This window comes from Oncorhynchus tshawytscha, linkage group LG08, assembly GCF_018296145.1.
Source record: "Oncorhynchus tshawytscha isolate Ot180627B linkage group LG08, Otsh_v2.0, whole genome shotgun sequence".
Taxonomy (NCBI): Eukaryota; Metazoa; Chordata; class Actinopteri; order Salmoniformes; family Salmonidae; genus Oncorhynchus; species Oncorhynchus tshawytscha.
In genome coordinates, this window is record NC_056436.1 from 69,532,206 (window position 1) to 69,556,769 (window position 24,564).

At 41.3% G+C, this 24,564-nt stretch overlaps 2 protein-coding genes across 2 annotated transcripts; both read left to right on the top strand.

The window, feature by feature from the left end:
- The first annotated feature begins 5,771 nt into the window (after nucleotides 1-5,771).
- commd5 (COMM domain containing 5) lies at nucleotides 5,772-12,551 on the top strand. Its single transcript, XM_024428968.2, has 7 exons — nucleotides 5,772-6,064; nucleotides 6,192-6,352; nucleotides 6,491-6,519; nucleotides 7,192-7,242; nucleotides 11,285-11,380; nucleotides 11,622-11,697; nucleotides 12,333-12,551. Exons 1-7 carry the CDS (start codon nucleotides 5,923-5,925, stop codon nucleotides 12,432-12,434), a joined length of 657 nt encoding a protein of 218 aa, XP_024284736.1. The 5' UTR covers nucleotides 5,772-5,922; the 3' UTR covers nucleotides 12,435-12,551.
- Nucleotides 12,552-13,156: 605 nt separating this feature from the next.
- On the top strand, nucleotides 13,157-20,642 carry LOC112256027 (LON peptidase N-terminal domain and RING finger protein 3). The gene is made up of 10 exons (XM_024428967.2): nucleotides 13,157-14,826; nucleotides 15,443-15,561; nucleotides 15,670-15,933; nucleotides 16,057-16,279; nucleotides 16,402-16,492; nucleotides 16,840-17,076; nucleotides 17,213-17,371; nucleotides 17,699-17,861; nucleotides 17,984-18,133; nucleotides 18,244-20,642. Exons 1-10 carry the CDS (start codon nucleotides 14,184-14,186, stop codon nucleotides 18,403-18,405), a joined length of 2,211 nt encoding a protein of 736 aa, XP_024284735.1. The 5' UTR covers nucleotides 13,157-14,183; the 3' UTR covers nucleotides 18,406-20,642.
- Nucleotides 20,643-24,564: the final 3,922 nt, after the last annotated feature.

Sequence of the window (24,564 nt, forward strand, 5' to 3'; positions counted from 1 at the left end):
CAGAGTTGGATGGTGAGACGTGCAATTTTGTGCCGTTCCTAACAGAATACAGCTACATGACTGGTGCTACATGTTGGAGTTCCGTGTCGATGACTGATTGTACACAACGCAAGACGAGTACTGTTACACTGGCACCAGGTCCATGGGCAGCTCCACATCACTGGAAGGGACACTTGCTTCTTTGTTGTGTGGGCCACCAAAGCCTCCATCACCATTCCCATCCAAAGTGATGACCTCTGGCAGACTCATATTGCTGGACTAGAGGAGTTTTCAAGGACCACATGCTCCCAGAGTTGGCACTGCATATCTTGTAAATAGTTTCACACAAATCAGTTCTTACCTTGAGGTTTTATTCCAATTAGCATTCTCATTAAGCCTCCTGTCAGTACCTGTTTTCAGGGAAGCCAATGGTTCACAAATATTCCACGTAGTTCATACACATTTTTTTTAACTTGCTATATTGTATTTACTTCGCCACCATAGCCTTTTTTGCCTTTACCTCCCTTATCTCACCTCATTTGCTCACATTGTATATAGACTTATTTTTCTACTGTATTATTGACTGTATGTTTGTTTTACTCCATGTGTAACTCTGTGTTGTTGTTTGTGTCGAACTGCTTTGCTTTATCTTGGCCAGGTCACAATTGTAAATGAGAACTTGTTCTCAACTAGCCTACCTGGTTAAATAAAGGTGAAATAAAACAATTAAAATAATGATAATTACAAAAATAAAGTAGCTAGTTAAGTCATTTTCAAAATGCTAAACAAGAATACACACGAGAAAAACACATCAATTATTTACACGAGAAACTAAAAAGGCTATAATTTCTACTTGCTAGGTTACTTGTTACTTGTCAATGAGAGTTTGCATGGAGAAATGTGGAGGTTTTTCCCAGCCTGCACATTGAGCGATTACTTCAAAGCTAGTGAAAGGATGTGTAGTTCTGTATGATAGCCTCATTAGCTGCTAATTAGCATTGCATTTGAGGAGGAGGGGTGAATATATTGATCAAATTGACATTGTCTGAGAGAGATTTGGGTAGTCATCAAAACGTCACACCAGGGTAAGCCTACATGGAGCACTGACCTTATATGAAGTAGTTCTAAAATCCCCTATAGAAATATGAAAAACGGAACAAACTACAAAATAAATTAAAAACTAAATCAAACTACTTTTCTGTAAAAAAAAATAAAACAGAGCTAGCCTGTTACTAAAACCCACCTGTCACTAAAACCAATAAGCATTTTGCTACACCCGCAATAACATCTGCTAATTAACAAGCGTATGTGACAAATACAATTTGATTTGATTTGGTCTGATTTAAATATGTGAACGTGACGAATATTTGTATTATTTTTATTTTATTACTATCGCCATCTACTGACCATGTTTAACCCCTACCACATACAGGTGAACTCCTTTCATTTTGTAGATTCCTTTCCTTTCCTGGTTTCCTTTCTATTCATATTTTCCTAGCTTCCTTTCATCCTTGCCAAGCTTCCTTTCTTTCCCTACCTCCCTTTCCTCTCCTCCTCCCCTATCTCAATTTCTTTCACTTTTTTCCTAACTAGGAAAGGGGGAAAATCAAGCAAGTTAGGGGAAGAGGAAAGGAAGCTAGACAGGAGGAAAATATAGGGAGCTAGAAAAGGAGTGCAAGTATCTAGGGAATAAAACGGAGGAAAGGAAGTCAGGAAGGATTTTTTTTATAAAGATGTTTTATTGTCAAATCAAATTTTATTTGTCACATACACATGGTTAGCAGATGTTAATGCGAGTGTAGCGAAATGCTTGTGCTTCTAGTTCCGACAATGCAGTAATAACCAACAAGTAATCTAACTAACAATTCCAAAAAACTACTGTCTTATACACAGAGTAAGGGGATAAAGAATATGTACATAAGGATATATGAATGAGTGATGGTACAGAGCAGGATAGGCAAGATGCAGTAGATGGTATCGAGTACAGTATATTTTTTATTTTGATTTATTTCACCTTTATTTAACCAGGTAGGCTAGTTGAGAACAAGTTCTCATTTACAACTGCAAACTGGCCAAGATAAAGCATAGCAGTGTGAGCAGACAACACAGAGTTACACATGGAATAAACAATTAACAAGTCAATAACACAATACATATGAGATGAGTATGTAAACAAAGTGGCATAGTTAAAGTGGCTAGTTATACATGTATTACATAAGGATGCAGTCGATGATATAGAGTACAGTATATACGTATGCATATGAGATGAATAATGTAGGGTAAGTAACATTATATAAGGTAGCATTGTTTAAAGTGGCATTGTTTAAAGTGGCTAGTGATATATTTACATCATTTCCCATCAATTCCCATTATTAAAGTGGCTGGAGTTGAGTCAGTGTCATTGACAGTGTGTTGGCAGCAGCCACTCAATGTTAGTGGTGGCTGTTTAACAGTCTGATGGCCTTGAGATAGAAGCTGTTTTTCAGTCTCTCGGTCCCAGCTTTGATGCACCTGTACTGACCTCGCCTTCTGGATGACAGCGGGGTGAACAGGCAGTGGCTCGGTTGGTTGATGTCCTTGATGATCTTTATGGCCTTCCTGTAGCATTGGGTGGTGGAGGTGCCCTGGAGGGCAGGTAGTTTGCCCCCGGTGATGCGTTGTGCAGACCTCACTACCCTCTGGAGAGCCTTACGGTTGAGGGCGGTGCAGTTGCCATACCAGGCGGTGATACAGCCCGCCAGGATGCTCTCGATTGTGCATCTGTAAAAGTTTGTGAGTGCTTTTGGTGACAAGCCGAATTTCTTCAGCCTCCTGAGGTTGAAGAGGCGCTGCTGCGCCTTCCTCACGATGCTGTCCGTGTGAGTGGACCAATTCAGTTTGTCTGTGATGTGTATGCCGAGGAACTTAAAACTTGCTACCCTCTCCACTACTGTTCCATCGATGTGGATAGGGGGGTGTTCCCTCTGCTGTTTCCTGAAGTCCACAATCATCTCCTTAGTTTTGTTGACGTTGAGTGTGAGGTTATTTTCCTGACACCACACTCCGAGGGCCCTCACCTCCTCCCTGTAGGCCGTCTCGTCGTTGTTGGTAATCAAGCCTACCACTGTTGTGTCGTCGGCAAACTTGATGATTGAGTTGGAGGCGTGCGTGGCCACGCAGTCGTGGGTGAACAGGGAGTACAGGAGAGGGCTCAGAACGCACCCTTGTGGGGCCCCAGTGTTGAGGATCAGCGGGGAGGAGATGTTGTTGCCTACCCTCACCACCTGGGGGCGGCCCGTCAGGAAGTCCAGTACCCAGTTGCACAGTGCGGGGTCGAGACCCAGGGTCTCGAGCTTGATGACGAGCTTGGAGGGTACTATGGTGTTGAATGCCGAGCTGTAGTCGATGAACAGCATTCTCACATAGGTATTCCTCTTGTCCAGATGGGTTAGGGCAGTGTGGTTGAGATTGCATCGTCTGTGGACCTATTTGGGCGGTAAGCAAATTGGAGTGGGTCTAGGGTGTCAGGTAGGGTGGAGGTGATATGGTCCTTGACTAGTCTCTCAAAGCACTTCATGATGACGGATGTGAGTGCTACGGGGCGGTAGTCGTTTAGCTCAGTTACCTTAGCTTTCTTGGGAACAGGAACAATGGTGGCCCTCTTGAAGCATGTGGGAACAGCAGACTGGTATAGGGATTGATTGAATATGTCCGTAAACACACCGGCCAGCTGGTCTGCGCATGCTCTGAGGGCGCGGCTGGGGATGCCGTCTGGGCCTGCAGCCTTGCGAGGGTTAACACGTTTAAATGTCTTACTCACCTCGGCTGCAGTGAAGGAGAGACCGCATGTTTTCGTTGCAGGCCAAGTCAGTGGCACTGTATTGTCCTCAAAGCAGGTAAAAAGTTATTTAGTCTGCCTGGGAGCAAGACATCCTGGTCCGTGACTGGGCTGGATTTCTTCCTGTAGTCCGTGATTGACTGTAGACCCTGCCACATGCCTCTTGTGTCTGAGCCGTTGAATTGAGATTCTACTTTGTCTCTGTACTGGCGCTTAGCTTGTTTGATAGCCTTGCGGAGGGAATAGCTGCACTGTTTGTATTCGGTCATGTTACCAGACACCTTGCCCTGATTAAAAGCAGTGGTTCGCGCTTTCAGTTTCACACGAATGCTGCCATCAATCCACGGTTTCTGGTTTGGGAATGTTTTAATCGTTGCTATGGGAACGACATCTTCAACGCACGTTCTAATGAACTCGCACACCGAATCAGCGTATTCGTCAATATTGTTATCTGACGCAATACGAAACATGTCCCAGTCCACGTGATGGAAGCAGTCTTGGAGTGTGGAGTCAGCTTGGTCGGACCAGCGTTGGACAGACCTCAGCGTGGGAGCCTCTTGTTTTAGTTTCTGTCTGTAGGCAGGGATCAACAAAATGGAGTCGTGGTCAGCTTTTCCGAAAGGGGGGCAGGGCAGGGCCTTATATGCGTCGCGGAAGTTAGAGTAACAATGATCCAAGGTCTTTCCACCCCTGGTTGCGCAATCGATATGCTGATAAAATTTAGGGAGTCTTGTTTTCAGATTAGCCTTGTTAAAATCCCCAGCTACAATGAATGCAGCCTCCGGATAAATCGTTTCCAGTTTGCAGAGAGTTAAATAAAGTTCGTTCAGAGCCATCGATGTGTCTGCTTGGGGGGATATATACGGCTGTGATTATAATCGAAGAGAATTCTCTTGGTAGATAATGCGGTCTACATTTGATTGTGAGGAATTCTAAATCAGGTGAACAGAAGGATTTGAGTTCCTGTATGTTTCTTTCATCACACCATGTCACGTTGGCCATAAGGCATACGCCCCCGCCCCTCTTCTTACCAGAAAGATGTTTGTTTCTGTCGGCGCGATGCGTGGAGAAACCCGTTGGCTGCACCGCTTCGGATAGCGTCTCTCCAGTGAGCCATGTTTCCGTGAAACAAAGAACGTTACAGTCTCTGATGTCCCTCTGGAATGCTACCCTTGCTCGGATTTCATCAACCTTGTTGTCAAGAGACTGGACATTGGCAAGGAGAATGCTAGGGAGTGGTGCACGGCGTGCCCGTCTCCGGAGTCTGACCAGAAGACCGCCTCGTTTCCCTCTCTTTCGGAGTCGTTTTTTTGGGTCGCTGCATAGGATCCACTCCGTTGTCCTGTTTGTAAGGCAGAACACAGGATCCGCGTCGCGAAAAACATATTCTTGGTCGTACTGATGGTAAGTTGACGCTGATCTTATATTCAGTAGTTCTTCTCGACTGTGTGTAATGAAACCTAAGATGACCTGGGGTACTAATGTAAGAAATAACACGTAAAAAAAAACAAAAAACTGCATAGTTTCCTAGGAACGCGAAGCGAGGCGGCCATCTCTGTCGGCGCCGGAAGAGCGCACATCAGATATGTGCAGGGAAATGTGTTTTTTTACAGTGTCAGCCATAGTAGCAAATTAGGGTTAAATGCCTTGCTCACTTTGGGTATTCGAACCATCTGGCCCAATGCTGTAATGCTAGGTTACCTGCTGCCAAGGGAAGCTAAGAAAGGAGGAAAGGAAATTAGGAAAGGGAGAGAGGAAAGAAGGAAAGTAATCTAGGAAAGAAAAGGAGGAGGTCACATGTACAGTTTGTGTAAGGGATTATTAGTCAGAGGCTATGAGAGTACATGATTAGGTAGGAGGGTTTAATTTTTATTTGTATGTTTGTTTGTTTTATTTTATTCTAGTCTGTAAACTATGCTTGACCACACCCTCCACTACAGTAGGTGGCGGCAGAGGCACGGTTGTTTGCAGACCGCCATTAGAAGAAGGCATGTCATGTGATCTACCATTACAGAAATCTTCTGGAATAAATAAACCGACAAGCTAGTCAACTCAAACATCATCATTTGAAAAGAGGTTACGCTCATTTAGGTTTGTTCAAAAAGTTTAGCTATATATGAAGTATAATGTCGTCAAGCCATGCCAAAGTCGCGGTTGGTGCATCCAAAGACTCAAGTTTTTTGGGAGGAAGGATACCATCAGAAATCGAAATCATGGCTAAACAGCTGAAGGATTTAGACCAAGAAATGTTTAGAAAAATATTGAAAGGTTTGTTACGTTGCATGCCATTAACTTTGGTATATTGTTAAATTAATTTGTTTTAATTTCTCTTCCGTTTGTCCACACACACACACACAAACCATTTTGACATCACTTTTCTTGTGTCAATTCCCAGCGGTGGTGAGTGCTATTGAGGGCAAGGACTGCAGAGAAGCAATGAAGGCTATCGCGGAAAATGCTGCCCTCCCTGAAGAACGGTTGAGTTATGTTGTGGCTGGAATGTACAGACTCCTAAAAGAGGCATTACGTATCCCCACATCATCGTTAAAACAAGAGGTAAAGAACTGGTTATTGTTTATGTTGTATTGAAACCATACTCATAGACCATGGTCAGATTGGATTTCTAGATGACGTCTGATTTCATGACTCCTACATAACATCTACAATAAAATATATTTTGTTTATGTCTTCTAGGTCTTCAAAGAAGATCTACGGGAACTAAGGTAGCTTCTTCCATGTATCACCTCATCACATCTCAAAGCTGTGAAGCATCAGTTTATCTTGCCTGTATCAAGGAATTGAACAACTGCTTACAATAGGCCAGAGATAATCAACTAGATTCAGCCAAGGATGGTCAGGGGCCTAATTACAAATAAATTGTAGACTGCAAATTGTCCACGTGGAGCCCAAATAGATTTGACCAAAACATAATAATTTCAAACCCTGCTCGTATTTGTATATGATCAATTCTGTCACTGTGTGGGAGTGCTTGGAAACAGATTTCCTAAATTAAAATCACCTGAAGCTGATTTCCTGGTGTTTTTACAGTCTATTTGCTCAGATAACTTAGGGGGCCAAATAAAACCACATGCGGGCCAAATTTGTCCCACAAGGCCGCCAGTTGGGGAACCCTACAATAGCCATAATTTGTTTATCTTGGATTGCCTATCACAGAAGGAGCTGGTGGTATATGAGAATACACACATTATTACAAAATATCATTGTGTAAATTAACCCAAAGGTTGTTTTTTTGTTTGTTGCATTTATCGTAATATGAAACACTGACTACACTTGGCAGTCTACATTATTCAAAGCAATTATTAATACTGTGCCGTCAATATTATCTGGACATGTTTTGAATTGTTTTCAGCTGACATTCCATTCTTTCATTGTAGGATACCTGAGGAATTCATCACAGACTTTGCAAGTGTGGTGTTTGGCAATCGGTATGTTGACTTGTTATGGATTAACATTAGCCTATATTCCCACAATTCATTTTGTTGTTATACAATGCATTCGGTAAGTATTCAGACCCCTTCCCTTTTTCCACATTTAGTTACGTTACAGACTTATTCTAAAATGTATAAAGTAAAACATTTTGCACATCAATCTAAACACAATACCCCATAATGACAATGCGAAACAGGTTTATGGACATTTTTGCTTATTTACATACAGTACCAGTCAAAAGTTTGGACAACTACTCATTCCAGTTTCTTTATTTGTACTATTTTCTACATTGTAAAATAATAGTAAAGACATCAAAACTATGAAATAACACATGGAATCATGTAGTAACCAAGAAAGTGTTAAACAAATCAAAATATATTTTATATTTGAGATTCTTCAAAGTAGCCACGCTTTGCCTTGATGCCTTTGCACACTCTTGGCATTCTGTTAACCAGCTTCATGAGGTAGTCACCTGGAATGCATTTCAATTAACAGGTGTGCCTTGTTAAAAGTTAATTTGTGGAATTTCTTTCCTTAATGTGTTTGAGCCAATCAGTTGTGTTGTGACAAGGTAGGGGTGATATACAGAAGATAGCCCTATATGGCAAGAACTTTAAGACGTGAAGGTCAGTCAATCTGGAACATTTCAAGAACTTTGAAAGTTTCGTCAAGTGCAGTCACAAAAACCATAAAGCACTATGATGAAACTGGCTCTCATGAGGACCGCCACAGGAAAGGAAGACCCAGAGTTACTTCTGCTGCAGAGAATAAGTTCATTAGATTTAACTGCACCTCAGACTGTAGCCCAAATAAATGCTTCACAGAGTTCAAGTAACAGACATCTCAACATCAACTGTTCAGAGGAGACTGTGAATCAGGCCTTCATGGTCGAATTGCTGCAAACAAACCACTACTAAAGGACATCAATAATAATAATATGAAGAGACTTGCTTGGGCCAAGAAGCACGAGCAATGGACATGGAGGAGGAGGTGTGGGGCTGCTTTGCTTGTGACACTGTTTGTGATTTATTTTGAATTCAAGGCACAGTTAACCAGCATGGCTACCACAGCATTCAGCAGCGAAATGCCATCCCATCTGGTTTGCGCATAGTGAGACTATAATTTTGTTTTTGAACAGGACAATGACCCAAAACACCTCCAGACTGTGTAAGGGCTATTTGACCAAGAAGGAAAGTGATGGAGTGCTGCCTCAGATGACCTGGCCTCCACAATCACCCAACCTCAACCCAATTGAGATGGTTTGGGATGAGTTAGACTGCAGAGTGAAGGAAAAGCAGCCAACAAGTGATCAGCATACAGCATATGTGGGAACTCCTTTCAAGATTGTTGGTAAAGTAGTCCTCATGAAGCTGGTTGAGAGAATGCCAAGAGTGTGCAAAGCTGTCGTCAAGGCGACGCTACTTTGAATAACGTTTTTTGGTTACTACATGATATTATTTATACTTCATAGTTTTGATGTCTTTACTATTTTACAATGTAGAAAATAGTCAAATAAAGAAAAACCCTTGAATGAGTAGGTGTGTCAACTTTTGACTGGTACTGTACATTTTCAGACCCTTTGCTATGAGACTTGAAGTTAAGCTCAGGTGCATCATGTTTCCATTGGTCATCCTTGAAATGTTTCCACAACTTAATTGGAGTCCACCTTTTATTTAAATTAAATTGATTGGACATGATTTGGAAAGGCACACACCTGTCTATATAAGGTCCCTCAGTTGACAGTGCATGTCAGAGCAAAAACCAAGCCCCGAGGTCGAAGGAATTATCCGTAGCGGTCCGAGACAGGATCGTGTCGAGGCAGAGATCTGGGGATGGGTACCAAAACATTTCTACAGCATTGGAGGTTCTGAAGAACACAGTGGCCTCCATCATTCTTAAATGGAAGAAGTTTGGAACCACCAAGACACTTCCTAGAGCTGGCCACCCGGCCAAACTGAGCAATTGTGGGAGAAGGGCCTTGTTCAGGGAGGTGACCAAGAACCTGATGGTCCCTCTGACAGAGCTCCAGAGTTCCTCTGTGGAGATGGGAGAAACTTCCAGAAGGTCAACCATCTCTGCAGCACTCCACCAATCAGGCCTTTTATGGTAGAGTGGCCAGGTAGAAGCTACTCCTCAGTAAAAGTCACATGACAGCCCGCTTGGAGTTTTCCAAAAGGCACGTAAAGACTCAGATCATGAGAAACAATATTCTCTGGTCTGATGAAACCAAAATTGAACTCTTTGTCCTGAAGGCCAAGTGTCACATCTGGAAGAAAGCAGGCACCATCTCTACAGTGAAGCACTGTGGTGGCAGCATCATGCTGTTTTTCAGCGGCAAGGACTGGGAGACTAGTCAGGATCGTGGGAAGATGAACGGAGTAAAGTGCAGTGGTCCAGCCAGAGCCGGGACTTGAACCCGATCGAACATCACTCCCCATCCAACCAGACAGAGCTTGAAAGGATCTGCTGAGAAGAATGGGAGAAACTCTCCAAATACAATCGTGTTGTCATACCCAAGAAGACTCTACTGTTATAGCTGCCTAAGATGCTTTAACAAAATACTGAGTAAAGGGTCTTTAAGACTTATATAAATGTAATATTTAAGTTTGGTTTGTAAAAATGCCTAAATGCCTGTTTTTGCTTTGTCACTATGTGGTATTGTCAGTGGTTTAAAGTACTTAGGTAAAAATACTTGAAAGTACTACTTAAATTGTTTTTGGGGGGTATAGGTACTTTTACTATACTATTTATATGAAAACAATGTATTTTTTACTCCTTACATTCTCCCTAAGACCCAAAAGTACTTAAAAAATGTTTATGCTTAGCAAGACAGGAAAATGGTCAAATTCTCACACTTATTAAGAGAACATCCCTGGCCATCCCGACTGCCTCTGGTCTGGTGGTCTCACTAAACACAAATGCTTAATTAGTAAATTCTGTAATATATGGAATTTTTTTATTTTTTGTAGCAATTACATTTGAGACAAAAGTATATTTAAAACCAAATACTTTTAGACTTTTACTCAAGTTGTATTTTAGTGGGTGACTTTTACTTGAGTAATTTTCTATTAATACCGGATCAGTGGGACCCCCGTGGGAGGGTTGAGCTAACGTAGGCTAATGTGATTAGCTTGAGGTTGTATGTTACAAGAACATTTCCCAGGACATAGACATATCTGATATTGGCAGAAAGATTCATCTAACTGCACTGTCCAAATTATAGTAGCTGTTCCAGTGAAAGAATACCATGCTATTGTTCGAGGAGAGCGCACAGTTGTGAACTTGGAAATGTATTAATAAACCAATTAGGCACATTTGGGCAGTCTTGATACAACATTTTAAACAGAAATGCAATGATTCATTGGATCGATCTAAAACTTTGCACATGCACTGCCTGCTGCCATCTAGTGGCCAAAATTCGCTCGGGCTGCGCTCGGGCTGGCGTAATACATTATGGCATTTCTCTTGCATTTCAAAGATGATGGTACAACAACAACAAAAAAAACAAAAGAATTCCCCTTTTTATTATCTTTCACCAGATCTAATGTGGTGGTCTCCTACATTTTAATTGAACATTTCCACTAACTTCAAAGTGTTTCTTTTCAAATGGTATCAAGAATATGCATATCCTTGCTTCAGGTCCTGAGCTACAGGCAGTTAGATTTGGGTATGTCATTTTTGGAGGAGAAAAAAAGAACAAAAAGGGGGCAGATCCTTAAGAGGGAACTTTACTTTGACTTAAGTATGACTACTATTGGGTACTTTTTCCACCACTGGGTATAGATTGCTGGGGGGGACAATCAAATCATTTTTTTAATAAGGCTGTAATGTAACAGTTTTGAAAAAAAACAAGGGGTTTATTTACTTTCCGAATGCACGAAATGACAAACTTAATGAAAAGGTTTGTCTTAAACTAAAATCCAGGTTTCCAGCACTTAAGTGGTGGGTTTATTGTGCACAGAGACCCCTGTGGTGCTCACTCTGTGATTGTGGATCAGCTCACTGTCCCTTGCTTTCTCTTGGGGGGGGGGGTTTCAGACGAACAGCACTGGAGGCAGTGGCTACACAGCAGGGGCCTCGATTACCCTCCCTGAAGGATTTTAGATGGAGAGTGGATGTGGCCATATCAACAAGGTACACTATACTTTGTTCACTATCACATAGGAGGGTCAACTTTTTGATGGAGAAATTGAACAGAGAATTAAACTGAGAAAAAATGCATGCAGTGGTATCGTTATATAGTAGTACAATAAATGGTTTGATAAATAGTTAACACATTTCATTGTGTAGTGAGAATTTAAAAAGCAAACGGTATTGCTTAGAAGGCTCTGATTTAATAATACATGCATCACATTGTCTGTTATTTTCTTGGAAGCTCCCTAGCTCGTGCCTTGCAGCCCTCCATTTTAATGCAGATGAAGCTCTCAGATGGAAAGGCCCATCGCTTTGAGGTAAAAACACAAACAACTTGCTGGTTATGGCTTTCATATGCACGTCTCCTCACTGGCTTACTCGGGTGAGGGTTGATTTAAGTTTGTCTAATGCATGTAAAGATGTGTGTAATTACTCAGCCTGTAAATATGTTGGCCTATCACAGTTGCAAGTAGGTTACTATGTAACAGTGTGTCCCTGCTTTATACAACTGTGTACAACATGGTTTAGACTAGAATATGAGCTACATCTTTTTTAGACTATCAACATCTTATCTTACACTTCCCTCAAACATAAATATTGTACTGTGTTCAAACAAGTAATCAGACATTGCATTTATTCCATAGTCCATTTGTATGACAGAGCTTGATATCAGCATTCATAGTGTTAATAATAATATTTCCTTCAATACAATTGGGTAATTTTAAAGGTAGACTCAGCAATATGACCTAGATGCAGAAAGAAAACAGCATAGTGGGTCAATTTCCGCAACAACTAAGGACGTTGACGTTGAAGCACGAGGCTCAACTTCTTTGCTGTTTTGGTTCCGTGGCTACCACGTTGTAAATGAGTGAAGAGAACATGGCATGCTGCTCATGGCAACGTCATTCTACCAGTCTACCTTTTTAAAAATGTCTGGGTTTTTTCTCCCTAGGTGCCTGTTTCCAAGTTCCAAGAACTCCGATACAACGTTGCGCTTATTCTTAAAGAGATGAACGATCTGGAGAAGAGAAGCGTTTTGAAGATTCAAGATTAACCGTGCATGTCAGTAAGGTTATTAGAAGATGGTTTCATCAGGCAAGGTTTTTGCTGTAAAAAGGATTTATATGATTTTGACATGTCATACTGTAGATATTAAATATGATTAATTGTACTAAAATGGGTGTTGTGTTTTAAATATCAGATTTTTATTAGCACTTGACTTAATAATGGTGTTAACAGTAAATGTGTTTGTGTTTATAACCATGTGTTTATTTAAATTACCGTTCAAAGTAAAGTTGACCTAGAAATACTAAGGTGACATGGGGGAAAGTTATGGGTCAGCCACAGGATGAAGGCTAAACCTCATCCAGGTCTAGACTGACTGGGTTACACCGATGGCCCACTTTCAGAGTCACTGTAAAAGAAGGTTGACCTGTCCCTGGCTGTCTGAAAATGTGATTGAGTTTGTTTGCAAGCTCAGATGACCTACCTGTGTGGAGGAATTTGGGTAACAATGTTACCCACTAACAGACTTTAGTCCTTGAATGAATAAAAACACATTTTCCATGTAATACTGCCTCTAGCACAGTGCCTATTAATGTGCCACATTAATGCCGGCAGCATAGCACCCGGGATGCCACTGCTGGCTTGCTTCTGAAGCTAAGCAGGGTTGGTCCTGGTCAGTCCCTGGATGGGAGACCAGATACTGCTGGAAGTGGTGTTGGAGGGCCAGTAGGAGGCACTCTTTCCTCTGGTCTAAAAAATATCCAAATGCCCCAGGGTGCTGTCTTTTGGATGGGACGTTAAACGGGTGTCCTGACTCTGAGGTCATTAAAGATCCCATGGCACTTATCGTAAGAGTGGGGGTGTTAACACTGGTGTCCTGGCTACATTCCCAATCTGGCCCTCAAACCATCACGGTCACCTAATAATCCCCAGTTTACAATTGGCTCATTCATCCCTCCTCTCCCCTCTAACTATTCCCCAGGTCGTTGCTGTAAATGAGAACGTGTTCTCAGTCAACCTGGTAAAATAACAAGTAAATAAACATTAGTAAAACAAGCTTAAGAATTTGTAATTATAATAGACTATCTATTATATCACTTTATAGCCTACTGCAACATACTCTCTGAGTGCTATGAACTTTTTGTCCCTGTAGGAGAACCCTCTGAAAATAAGGTTCCAGATAGAACCCTTTTCAGTTCACATAAAACCTTATTTGGTAGAACATCTGCTTCCAAATATCACCCTTGAGGTGGAACCAAAAAGGGTTCTCAGAATCCTATTTTAGAGTGTTTTCGTGGGTTAACTGCCTTGTTCAGTGGCAGAACGACAGATTTTTTACCATGTCTACTCGGGGATTAGATCTAGCAACCTTTCGGTTACTGGTCCAACGCTCTAACCACTAGGCAGCCTGCCGCGCCATATGCTCTACTGTCCAAGAGACCAGTGTTGGAATGCCATCAGCCTACGTACATCTATACAAGTATTACGCATTAGACCCATTTCAGCACATTGACCGCCTCAGTCCAGACGCTCTGTTACAACTGAATTGTTATTAGGCAACCGCGTTAGAAACCTGTCCAATACAAACAGCTGGCTGTGGTCACATGACAGTTTATGTAACTTTTATTTATTTATAATAAAAAAAATAGAATATTATTTATGGTGTGCTATCATATCGTCTGAGTAGTGAGCTGAACAGGGGCGAAGACCTCAGAAAATGAGATAAATAGAGAACGACCTGTTACTTCCAAAAAATGAAATATTAATTTCGCGAGAATACTACACAACAGCAGTCATCATGGGAACGGATAGTACAGATTGTATGCTGCTTCTTGCGGTAGAAGCGTTTAAATCTAAAAACTTCGGGCTCGCAGCAGACATATACGAATGTCAAATGCTGCTCCTCCGTGACCCTGGTAAGCAGCAAGATCTGTTGGTGAAACGAGCCGATGCCTTGGCATTTGCTGGTAAATTGAACGAAGCTTTCGAAATCTACCGAAAAGCGGCTGAAATCGAGAGACTCCGACCAGTCCATCTGGAGAATCTTATTAAATATCTCTCTAACAGTATTAAAAGAAATGATGGGACACACAGTCAAAGCAACAGGCAGGAGACGAACTCTTATTGCGTTGGATATGATGCATTTACCTGCAGAATATGTTATAGATTTCTATACGAGCCAGTTACCTTGCCTTGTGGACACTGCTTTTGCAAAAAGTGCCTGGACAGAGAAAAAACGCCTGTCTGCTGCAAAGAGTGCAATGACATGACCAAATTCAATGATGTGGACAATTATAGAGTAAATGTTGTTCTTAGTAACTTGTTATCAAAGTGGTTTCCAGTTCAATTACTTGCTGTTCATCTGAGACGTGAGGGGAATGGACTATATTCAGAGAAAACGGATTCTGCTTTGGAAAAATACAACAAAGCAATACAAATAGGTATGGCATTTTACCTTTTCATTTAAATCGATGTTCTAAATGGAATTAAATGAAATCCTATGCAATGTTGCAACAGTATGTAGGGTACTGTTTTCAGTGCCCATGGGCTGGTTTAATTGACAGCTGAATCAGCAGCGTGTGGTGTAAACTGCGCTACATTGTAAGATTTCGATGGGGAAATTATTATAACAATGTATCCTGTTTTATTAGGCTATAACCCCTTAATTAGGAGAGAGTCGTGCTTTTGTCAGACATGGGCGTGTGAAGGTTAAATAAAATGTTATGTAGGCTAGGCCAGGGTTGTTTGGGAAACACTGGGCTTGGCGACCAAACATTGAGTGACATGTGAGCCATGGCATTTTGTTGCGATCGTGTAACAAACAGTAAAATAAATGTGGGTCAAGGGTAATTAAAGTTCAACAGTAGACACAGGAGTATTGGTTCCACTGTCATTATTGATTAAACATATACTTCTTCAAATGTTGAACAACAACAATCAAAAATCCCCACATTTTCACTGTGATCTAAAGAACACTGGTCTTGTGTGACATTCAATGATAGAATGATGGAATAATTAATAGATTATCATTTTCAGTATGTTGTATTTATTTTCCAGCTCCAAGGGACCATGTTCTGTACAGCAACCGATCACAGATCAATTCCAGTCTGAAGAATTACCAGGATGCCCTCCATGATGCAGAGATGGCATGCAAGCTCATGCCTCTTTGGTCCATGGTGAGGGTTGGATGTTTTGCCATGTTTAATTTAGATCTATCATCAGAACTTCACAATGCAAAGAAATTGTAGGATTGTACTGATTACTAAACATTATTTTTCTTCCAGGGACATATTAGAAAAGCACAAGCTCTTGTCACTCTGGGGAAATGTGAAGAAGCATTAAGAGAGTACCTGGTCGTCATTGCATTAGACCCTGAGAGTAAACTGGCAAAAACAGAGGCGCAAAATATTCTGAGTGATCTCCTGGCCCCTGTCACTGATCAAGTACACAAAAGAATCCTGGACTGCACAAGTCTACTATCTTCCAGAAGTAGATTTAAAGGTGGCGCCCTGAACACCCCAAGCTGCATCATCACCACATCTTACAAGGTAAGAGAAGTCATCTATCTTCTGAGTTTTTCTATATAATACAGTACTATCATATAGTGCCTGTAGTTGAGCTCATGAACTTATGAACTTACTAAAATGTCCTATCATCACCCTTTCTCACAGGAATACAAGAATATCATAGCCTCTGACGAGAAGTTGACGTTGTCGCCCACGATGAGTGAATCTAAGACAGATGGCTCGTTTGAGACATGCAGCGGAAAGAAAACAGAAAATCAGGTGAATGTCTGCCATCCCAGCGTCACCAACAGGAGCGTCTTCCTCAAACGTAGCTCATCCGAGGACAGCCAAGTGGACAGTAGTGACATCTGCAAGCGTTCCAGATATGGTAAGTTTAAATGCCTCTTGTCTCTGCTCTTCCATTCAATGGAGCTTTATTGGCATGATGTCTACTGTAAGTGAAGTAGTCGTTGAGATTCACATTCTAACTCAAATGGTTCTCCTTTACAGAAGTGACCCAGAATGAACAGGCAACTTCCTGGAGTACAGTGCTTGCTGGCCTCATAGACCCGACTGACCTGGAGTGTTCTCTGTGTATGAGGTAAGTACTACCATCCATGACAATACTTGTAGCTGAAGGCTAAAAGGATAGTAATATAGTGTTCTGCTTTTGATTCTGATATTCTAGGATTAAAAGTTATTTTCTCAGCCTGATACAAGTCAGTTATTTTACAAGTGAACACAAGATATCAATCTTCCTTTCTGATAGTATTAATCATAAAGATTCATTGGTAAACATCTAGCCTTATTTTCACCATTATAGCTTACATTTCATTATCAAACATTCTAATTGACATGCAATGCACTATAAATAAGAACCTGAAAGTAATCAACACTAGAGTAGTGTGAGACGTTCTGAGTATCCTTTCTCTCCATGGTATACCTTAGGCTCTTTTATGAACCAGTCACCACTCCTTGTGGACACACCTTCTGTCTGAAATGCCTCGAGCGATGTCTGGACTACAACCCCAAGTGTCCTCTCTGCAAGATGGATCTGAAAGAGTATCTGTCAGAAAGTAAATACAACAAGACTGTCTTGGTGGAGAACCTCATCTGCACGTATCTGCCATCCGAGCTCATAGATAGGCAGAAAGTCAACGCGGAGGAGATTGCAGACTTATCGAAGTAAGAAATCACGTCAGCATACAGACACTACCCCATTGATCCAGTACTGTGTAACAAAGACATGTAACATGGCAACTTTGGATATATTATTTCCTCAAACTAATCATTTTCTCTACTTTGATTTCTTCTTTTGCAGTCTAAACAAGAACGTGCCTATATTTGTTTGCACCATGGCCTTCCCCACAGTTCCATGCCCTCTTCACGTCTTCGAGCCCTGCTACCGGCTGATGATCCGCAGGTGTATGGAGATGGGCACCAAGCAGTTTGGAATGTGCCTCGATGATAACCTCAAAGGGTGAGTAAAGCCTGTACAAATCAGAGAGACATTGTGTTGCATGTTCCCCAGTCAGACAGGGGACATCGGCATCATCTGGCAGTTCATGTTAACAACTCAGAAGCCCCATTGGGTCAACTCTCTTGTCTGGCCCCATTGGGTTAATTCTCTTGTTTGTCCCCATTGAGGGCCTTAGGGTATTATCAGAACTGAGCAGGTCTTGCATGTCATTTTGTATAAGCAACTTCTTTATATAGCCTATTTTATTGTTTGGTCCCCCTGTGAATGCCTTAAGCATATTTTTGGTCTTATTTGCTTACCATATCTACTTTTTTTCCTTCCCCATAGATTTGCAGATTACGGTTGCCTCCTGGAGATCCGAAACGTGGAATTCTTTGCAGATGGCCGCTCCGTTGTTGACACCATCGGGAAAAGAAGGTTTAAAGTCATTGAGCACCACCAGAGAGATGGGTACAACACAGCAGACATTGAATACCTGGAAGACATTAAGGTCATTTGTTAATCACATAAACTCAAGCATTTGCGTGAATGTTCTCTGAACTTGTTTGAACATGTTTAAAGTGTGTTAGTGTATCTAGCTGTGCTAATAAAGGCTGTTTTTGTTCTGTATAGGTGGAGGGTGTGACAGAGAAGGAGCTGCAGAGTCTCCATGATGCAGTGTACGACCAGGCCTTAATCTGGGTCAACTCCCTCAGAGCAGAACAGATGGAGAGGATCGTGGGTCACTTTGGGCCCATGCCGGAGAAAAACTCTGAACCACAGGTAAATATGTGAACTCTGGATACAGATCGTATTTGTGTTCACTCTATTTTGATACGACACAGTTTGTATTGAACAGGTTATGGATAGATTCTTCTGGTTGTCCCCTGTAGGCCAGCCCCAATGGGCCGTCCTGGTGCTGGTGGCTGCTGGCAGTCCTTCCTCTGCAGGGTCGAGCCCAGCTGCCCTTCCTTGCCCTGACCTCCCTGAAGGACAGACTCAGTGGCATCCGCAGAGTACTCCTCTTCATGACCCGCAACCGCTCCTCTCGGTGACTCCAACCCTCACACAACCATCCATCTCCTCCATGTGGATGTCTGTTTTGTCAGAAAGACCAAATGTTAACGAAAGCCTTCTGCGTAAATAGGTTATTGGCAAGTGGGCTTTGATTAGATGACCAAAATGTGATGCTGATTATTTCTTCCTTCCAAGGATTAGAAGAGGATATTTATGGACTGAATATTTTAATCAGTGTGCTTTGAAGACAATAATGATTGATTTAGTTTTTCTTTATTATTTATAAACACAGCATGTGCATGTAACATGTTTACATGCCTGGGAGGGATGACAAACTCTAAACTATTACATAGATAACTTTTTTACATTTCCATAGGCTTTGTTAACCACCACAAATGACATATTATCAAAACCAAAACCCCTGAAAATGTAGAAAGGTAGTGAACAAAATGCCGATACAGAACAGGTTCTGCTGCTGCTTTAACTCTATCATTCAGATAACAGGATTTCCTCCCTGTTCTGGTGGAGATGAGTGTGATACACCTCCAGTTGAATGGGGCGATCTCCTACTTACGATGGAATGTGTATTGTTATTTATATGACCTACTTTGCAGCAGCAGCATAAGTGATACTCACATGGTGAGCAAAGATGGGTCGTGGGATTTGCCTTTAAGAAAGGAAAACCTTTTTATTGTTTTGTTGGACGTTACATGATTCTTTGTCTGACACTTTTAAAAAATAGTTTTCTACTGTTATTTTTATGTTATGATGATCACCTTTTTATACAGACAATGTTGAACCAGGATGGTTATGTTGTTGTTAAATCTGGTGGAAATGTGTTAATGAACAACAATTATGTTTTGTATTCCAAGGGCCAAGTGTAAGTTATTGTATTCATATAGGGCTGCCTAGTCTCTTATTATTTGCAACATATATGGTCATAAATTAGAGATGACGCACGTGACGAACAAACTCAGAGTGATTGCAATAATGGTTACCACTTGTGCAGCTTGATTCCTGGCTTGTATACAAAAGACAACGACATGAATGTGAACATGCAAATAACTGTAGACGAGGGAAATATCAACGTGTAGAGCATGCAGGATTTATCAGCCTTGCCACTATTACCACTTTCCACTATTCTCAGTTTGGTTTTAGAAAAACGTTTTGCATTAGGTTGTCCTGACCTAAGCCCAAAACACTCTGAAATTATTTTCCGAACACACATTACAGTCAGATGAAACAGGCAGCAGTCTAACCATTCTAAAAGCTCATGAAGGAGTTGGAATAGTTATTTCTGACATTTGAACGGTCATCTTGCCATTCCAGTTATTGTCCACTGGCAGTCCTCATAAACGGTAGCATCAAACACTCAGTGATTTCTAATCTTTTTCAACATTTAGTGCCTTAAGTTGGATTTCTTCCATGATGCCAGTACCATAAAGCTCAAACTATGTAGCAGAATTCAGGGTTCAAGGTAGCATTCCACCGAGGAAGACTTGGCTTAAAGTCCAAACTATTACTGAGGAGAAAAACAGTCATTTAAACAATTCCAGTCCTGGTTTATTGTGAGTAATGTTGTTGTTACAAATATTGGTATTATATTGTGTATTTTATCCCAACTAAATGAAAATCATCTCAACGCAAGAACACAATTTGAGTATTTTCAGCTGGACTTTCAGATACAACAACAACATTGAGCCTTGGTTGAGTTAAAAAATGTCAGGATAAAAGTGAATTGATTGGCATGTCAATTCAAGTAGATTATGTTTCCTCTCCAACGTCACACATTTGCATGTCTATACATTTGATATGGCTGTTGCATGTAAGCCACATTCTATGCAAAGATGCATTCTTCTCATTTACATCAGAAAATGCCAAAACAATAGAAATTCAACGGTAGTATCTTCCTGTCCTTTTTGAATTCCACATTGAACCTTGCTCTAATGATTGAAGCCTTCTACCTCTGTCACACTGACCTGTAGCTCTTCCACCACAGAACATGCTAATTAAAATGGACATGTCATTTGTTTCTATGGAGATGAGGTGACCATGGATGAAGTCTTTTTTGGGTGATTGTATAACACAGGTATAATTGCCTCGAACTGTATGTCTCTACAAAAAAAATTGGAATGTATGTTGTAGGCATCTTATCTGACGTTATATTTCTGTTTTGATGGAAATGTAGTCATTGCAATGTTATACAATGTACAGAAAACACACGTCTGAATAAAAAAGGCTCTTAATTAGTGGAATAAGAGCTAAACCGATGGTCTTTCATTTGTCTCGTCTCGTGTTCAACATTTTTCTCCTTTGGTTATGTGTTAGTCTAAAGTAGTATCAATATAGCTCTTTAGAAACGTCTAGAATGTTGGGACATAACAGAAAGCTTATGTAAGGCTGCATTGACTTTACACAACAGTGTGAATGTAGGTCACGGTTCAGGAGGAAGGAAACACTATTCCACTCCCCTTGCCCCACTGCCCCACATTCTGCAGCTCTGCCTTTCTGCTGGAGGAGATGACCTTACCCATACCGAACCGCACCTCCCTGACCGGGAGGGATAATGGACTCCGAGGAAGAGGGGACAAGTAGCACCAATGTAATTAGCAGTCTGGTGGGAGTGAGGGAGGGAGAAGCTATGGGGATATATTTAATAGGGCTTACATAACGGGGCAGTCAGACGTTACGTAAACTTTGAAATGGGGTTAGCATCTGCAGAGGATCAGGGTATCTTGTTCTGCCTTTGAGAGAGGGCATTTTTCAGCAGTCGGTACAGGAATCGTACCAAAATGGCAAGGGACTTTGTTTGTTCAGGACAGAAAAATGCATAAACAAACTTTAGTGAATGACAAATGGGATCTCAAAGGTGTGAAGCGACTAAGCCAGATATTATTCAACTGTACTGAGAGCCCCACTGGAACTAGAGAGTATAAAGATACTCTTTCTCAGCATAAACCTTAAAACAGATCCCTCATCAGCGTGCCCTAGCCAGACTGGCCACATAACACTAGTCCTATGTTACACGCCAAGTAAGGTTATGTAACTGAAATGATAAGGCCACTAGAGGGGTTGCTATTGGAACTTGGCGGATACACCTTCCCCCAATTTTATAAAACATGTAGCACACTGACAGAAGTAGGGCAAAGCAGTGCATTGTGGGAAAACTGGTTACCTAACTTACCCAGAAAAGGCATCTGGGAGGTTAAGTGCCTGTCTGTGTGCTGATGTAACGACAGAACTCACACTTAGTGCTAGATCATCCATTGTAAACAGTGTGGGAAACTGCGTGAGAGAGGGCAGTGTGTCAAAGGGCTAGAGTGTGCCCATGTGAGAAGTGTGTGACTGTGTGTGCCACAAGCTCATATGATACAGTGTTAGGTGCTCCATGTATAGGCCTGAGATGCTGCCAGTGGATGGATGGCACAGAGGGTGGGCTCTGGCTTCGATACTGTCTCCTATCGCTTCAATGCTGCCAACACTTCCATGCTGTCACACTGGGCTGGCTGTGCTTGTAATGTGCAGACAGCCTGCCCTCAACCTTAAGCCGCCGAATAAATGCATGCTATTTTAATGTGCCTAATCAAAGTGTTGTATAATGGTTATCATATTGCAGCGGATATTGCAGGGTTTGTCTTTGTGTCCCTCAAAGCTTTGTCTGTGATGAGGAATAGTCAAACTAAAGAGTACACATCCTAGTTTACAACATGTGACAACAGTTGTGATACAACAGAGAGTTTGTCCGCAAAAACATTTTTACACAGGCAATATGGAGACACGACCCAATGATTGTGTAATGATTTTTGTGCAGGCAGACTGTTGTCTCACAACCATTATGTCAAATGCATTTTACATCAGTTGTACAAGTTGTATTGTGTATGTGGCCATAGTCTTATCTTGCATTACACTTGTCTACTCTAATTCAATTAAATAAATACAGATTCTTTAACCACCAGATGAGGGGGCCATTAGATTGCAAAGGCTTTTCAAAAGCAACATGAGCTGAAACACAGGAAACATCTCTGCCACTGAAACATTCCTGACTCTTGGGAATGTGTGGTCTGTGCCTCCAACAAAACATCCCATGCACACAAGCTTAACCCATGGGCTGAAATGGAAGGTTGTGGAACACAAAAGAGATTTCATGAGTCAGTGCCTCGGTTATCTCCCCTCTTCGAACCACTTTTGTCATCTGGAAGTATAATGCCATGAAAAAGTATTTGCCCTGTCTGATCTTCTCTGTCTTGGCATATTTTTTATACTGAATGTTATCAGCTCTTCAACCAAAACATAATATTAGATAAAGGGAACTTGAGTTTACAAATAACAAAAATATATACTTATTTTATTTATTTAATTAACAAAGTTATGCAACACCCAATTCACATGTGTGAAAAAGTAATTGCCCCATTACATTCAATAACCGGTTGTTCCACCTTTAGCTGCAATCAAATCAAACTGTATTTGCCACATGCGCCGAATACAACATGTGTAGTTGTTGATCAGTCTCTCACATCGCTGTGGCGGAATTTGTGCCCACTCTTACATGCAGAACTGCTTTAACTCAGTGATATTTGTGGGGTTTTAAGCATGAACTGCTCGTTTCAAGTTCTGCCACAACATCTCAATTAGGATTAGATCTGCACTTTGAGTAGGCCATTCCAAAACTTCACATTTAGTTTTCGCCAGACATAATGGTGGCGGTAGTGTGACGGTTTGGGGATGCTTTGCTTCCTCAAGACCCGGACGACTTGCCTTAATAGAAGGAATCATGAATTCTGCTCTGTATCAGAGAGTTCTACAGGCAATCCATCTGTTAGCTGAAGCTGAAGCGCAGCTGGGTCATGCAGCAAGACAATGATCCAAAACACACAATCAAGTCTACATGAAAATGGCTAAAAAGCAACAAATGTGAAGTTTTGAAATGGCTTGGTCAAAGTCCAGACCTAATCACAATTGAGATGTTGTGGCAGGACTTGAAATGAGCAATTCATGATTGAAAACCCACAAATGTCCCTGAGTCAAAGCAATTCTGCATGGAAGAGTGGGCCAAAATTCCTCCACAGCGACGTGAGAGGCTGACCAACAACTACAGGAAGCATTTGGTTGGAGTCATTGCAGCTTAATGTGGCACAACAAGTTATTGAGTGGAAGGGGGTAATTACTTTTACACACAGGGGCATTGGGTGTTGCATAACTTTGTTTATGAAATAAGTAAGTCATCGTGTTATTTGTTCACTCAGGTTTCCTTTATCTAATATTAGGTTTTGGTTGAAGATCTGATAACATTCAGTATCAAACATATACTAAAGTAGAGAACATTAGAAGGGGGCAAATACTTTTTCACAGCACTGTACATGCTTTTATGTGCATGATGTAACAAATACCCCCTCTCCAGCCAGGTCACTGTCAGTGCGGTCCACTAGTCAAAAAGTGGACACTGTGGACATCAGGAAAACTGTAGAATCACACTTCTTTAGTGAGGTGAAGCTCAATTCACTAAGTTGTCAAAAATAAATAATACCTAGCATTTAATAAGGTTTGTAACCCTTCAACACTCTGACCATAGAAGCAAATGGCTGGGCTGACATATCTGCACTTAGACAGCTGCAGCTGAACAGCCTTTATATAACAGTACCTGGCCCGGGCCATCCACCTGGTGTGTAGGTGCCTTATTCACTAGACATAATAAAGCCCTTGATGTGAGTAATGTGCTTGTGTAACACAACAGAAAATGGCACAGAGGTTTGCAATGGCAGCGCAGCCCAAGAAGGTCAAGCGAGCCAAGCCGTTCCAAGTGTGGTTGTATAACATGTAATTGGGTACAGTAGGCTACTTAGTTATAAATACTAGTACACAGGAAGGAAGGGAGTGTGCCTGCTTAATCATATCATGTAAAATTAAGTTCCATCTAAGTCATTACAAACTAAAGGGTATTTTCAGGTACAGTATGTGGAATGTGTACTGTGCAATGCAAGAATGGCTTAATAGCAACAGGCAGTGTTAATGCTCCCTCTGACTTCGTTTCCATGCTACTGCAGTTCTAATGGATCAACAAGGTATGCTTTGAGTTTCATATACAGTACCAGTCAAAATGTTGGACACACCTACTCATTCAAGGCTTTTTAAAATATTTGTATTATTTTCTACATTGTAGAATAATAGTGAAGAGATCAAACTATGAAAAAACACACATG